The sequence below is a fragment of the Limulus polyphemus genome, unplaced genomic scaffold, assembly GCF_000517525.1.
Source record: "Limulus polyphemus unplaced genomic scaffold, Limulus_polyphemus-2.1.2 Scaffold13109, whole genome shotgun sequence".
NCBI classification, from domain to species: Eukaryota; Metazoa; Arthropoda; class Merostomata; order Xiphosura; family Limulidae; genus Limulus; species Limulus polyphemus.
The window spans coordinates 7,203-9,746 of record NW_013678719.1 but is presented as its reverse complement, the minus strand read 5'-3'; the positions used below and the strand labels follow the sequence as shown (position 1 = coordinate 9,746).

The window sequence follows — 2,544 nt, the reverse complement described above, 5'->3', positions numbered from 1 at the left end:
TTTACTGGCCAATAGGGTGTGTTTACTGGCCAATAGGGTGTGTTTACTGGCCAATAGGGTGTGTTTACTGGCCAATATGGTGTGTTTACTGGCCAATAGGGTGTGTTTACTGGCCAATAGGATGTGTGTACTGGCCAATAGGGTGTGTTTACTGGCCAATAGGGTGTGTTTACTGGCCAATAGGGTGTGTTTACTGGCCAATAGGATGTGTTTACTGGCCAATATAAATTGAAGAATGCCTAACTTCGTCTTGCGACATAAATTTTTGAAATTTATAATTATGGAAATAATATTCAATAACCTTTTTTATGTTTTTATTTATCTAAGTTTTATTTATCTAGTTTTATTTATCTAGTTTATTTATCTAGTTTTATTTATCTAAGTTTTATTTATCTAAGTTTTATTTATCTAGTTTTATTTATCTAGTTTATTTATCTAGTTTTATTTATCTAAGTTTTATTTATCTAGTTTTATTTGTCTAAGTTTTATATATCTAGTTTTATTTATCTAAGTTTCATTTATCTAAGTTTTATTTATCTAGTTTTATGTATCTAAGTTTTATTTATCTAGTTTTATTTGTCTAAGTTTTATTTATCTAGTTTATTTATCTAAGTTTTATTTATCTAGTTTTCTTGTTAAAAACTTCATTTTCACGATTTTAATTAGGAATATATCCAGAACTTGAATTAATTAAATACATCACGCAACATAACATGAATGTATTAAACTATCAGATTCTGACGTAGTCATCCTGATGTTTGAAAGTTATGTGTTCTTGTATTGACTTTATTATCTTCATCTGCTTTTGTCAAAAACTTTATATATACAACAGGAACAGATCTACTCAAGCGTAAAAAATTGAAAGAACATCCGGGAACTGACAAACTACGAAGACCATCAAGCATCGTACCAAATCAACAAGTCCGCCAACGATCCCGTTCTCTTTACGTTCCTCAAGTCGGTGCCTCTCGAGAACACCTAGTCTCAAACCCAGAATACCACGAACAAAAAGAGCCTGCCACTTCAGATACTTTGACACTGAACACTGATCGATCCGGAAGTCAAGTTCCCTTCCGGGAAAGCACCCCTAATCGTGAACCCCCTCAAACTGACCCAAAAGTAGTGAATTACCTCCATCCTTCAAGTGCAACAATGTCCAATGAAACCTTAAGTCGATCGCCGCACGGTTCTTTTCGACGCCAGAATAACCTCAGTTTCCGAGACCGAGAGGTAAATTACACTCTTCAGCAGGCCATGTCTGACCACCTGGACCAATACGGCCATGAACATGTCGCGATGAAGCCTAGTTTTCGTGGTAGCCAATCACCACAGAGGATGCATTTTCCCAAATTACAAACTGCTCAAACTCCTTCCAATATTTCTCATCAACCAACAGACTACGCTCCGGATTGTACTCCCGATTCTGGAGTCTCAGAAAGCATGGACAATGATGACCTCTTTCCGGGGCACGTGCCCCGTCGATCTACCCTTCCTAACCTCTATGCCGAGAGCTTTCAGGGCCAAACGGATCCCGGACTCGTTTCTTTCGTCCCTAGTGACAGTGAGGCGGAGAGTAATGGCAGTATGCTTACCCCCCAGACACGTGAGAATGCATCCTATTCCAACCCCAAAAGAACAGTATCACTTTATGGTGGGGTGGCAATGAGACAACCCCCCTCCCAACCTCAACCTAGCAAGCCCGGAGTTATCAAGAGGAAGAAAAGCCTTCCTGACGTTCAGGTGGCGGCCATGAAAGCTAAGGTGATGACGAGAGCTGAAGTATCCGAGTTGAGTTCCCAGAGGAGAGGGGAAGTCCGAAGGATGATGGTGGAGGCCGAACGGCTTCGCACTAACCCACTGTTGTATGTCTTCAACCCCGGGGTAAAGGTGAGTAGTGAGTCCTGAAAAATTGTCTTTTTGTTTTTGTTTTTTTTAATTTCGCGCAAAGCTACACGAGGGCTATCTGCGCTAGCCGTCCCTAATTTAGCAGTGTAAGAATAGAGGGAAGGCAGCTAGTCATCACCACCCACCGCCAACTCTTGGACTAGTCTTTTACCAATGAATAGTGGGATTGACCGTCACATTATAACACCCCTACGGCTGAAAGGGCGAGTATGTTTGGTGTGACGGGGATTCGAACCCTCGACCCTCAGGTTGCGAGTCGAATGCCGTAACCACCTGGTCATGTCGGGCCTCCGTAAAGTCCCTTCATCTCTTGAATGGTCCTTGGTCTATAGGGTAACTTATCCCTTCATCTCTTGAATGGTCCTTGGTCTATAGGGTAACTTATCCCTTCATCTCTTGAATGGTCCTTGGTCTATAGGGTAACTTATCCCTTCATCTCTTGAGTGGTTCTTGGTCTATAGGGTAACTTATCCCTTCATCTCTTGAATGGTCCTTGGTCTATAGGGTAACTTATCCCTTCATCTCTTGAGTGGTTCTTGGTCTATAGGGTAACTTATCCCTTCATCTCTTGAATGGTCCTTGGTCTATAGGGTAACTTATCCCTTCATCTCTTGAGTGGTCCTTGGGCTATAGGGTAAC

General features: G+C 41.3%; 1 protein-coding gene across 1 annotated transcript in view; it reads left to right on the top strand.

Moving 5' to 3' along the window:
• Nucleotides 1–832: 832 nt before the first annotated feature.
• Nucleotides 833–2,544, top strand: part of LOC111084053 — a gene marked incomplete at its 5' end in the record, with an annotated part of 8,251 nt that continues 6,539 nt past the window's right edge. Inside the window, one exon of the mRNA XM_022380833.1 lies at nucleotides 833–1,887. Coding sequence (XP_022236541.1) covers nucleotides 833–1,887 — 1,055 coding nt within the window. The remainder of the gene's footprint in view (nucleotides 1,888–2,544) is intronic.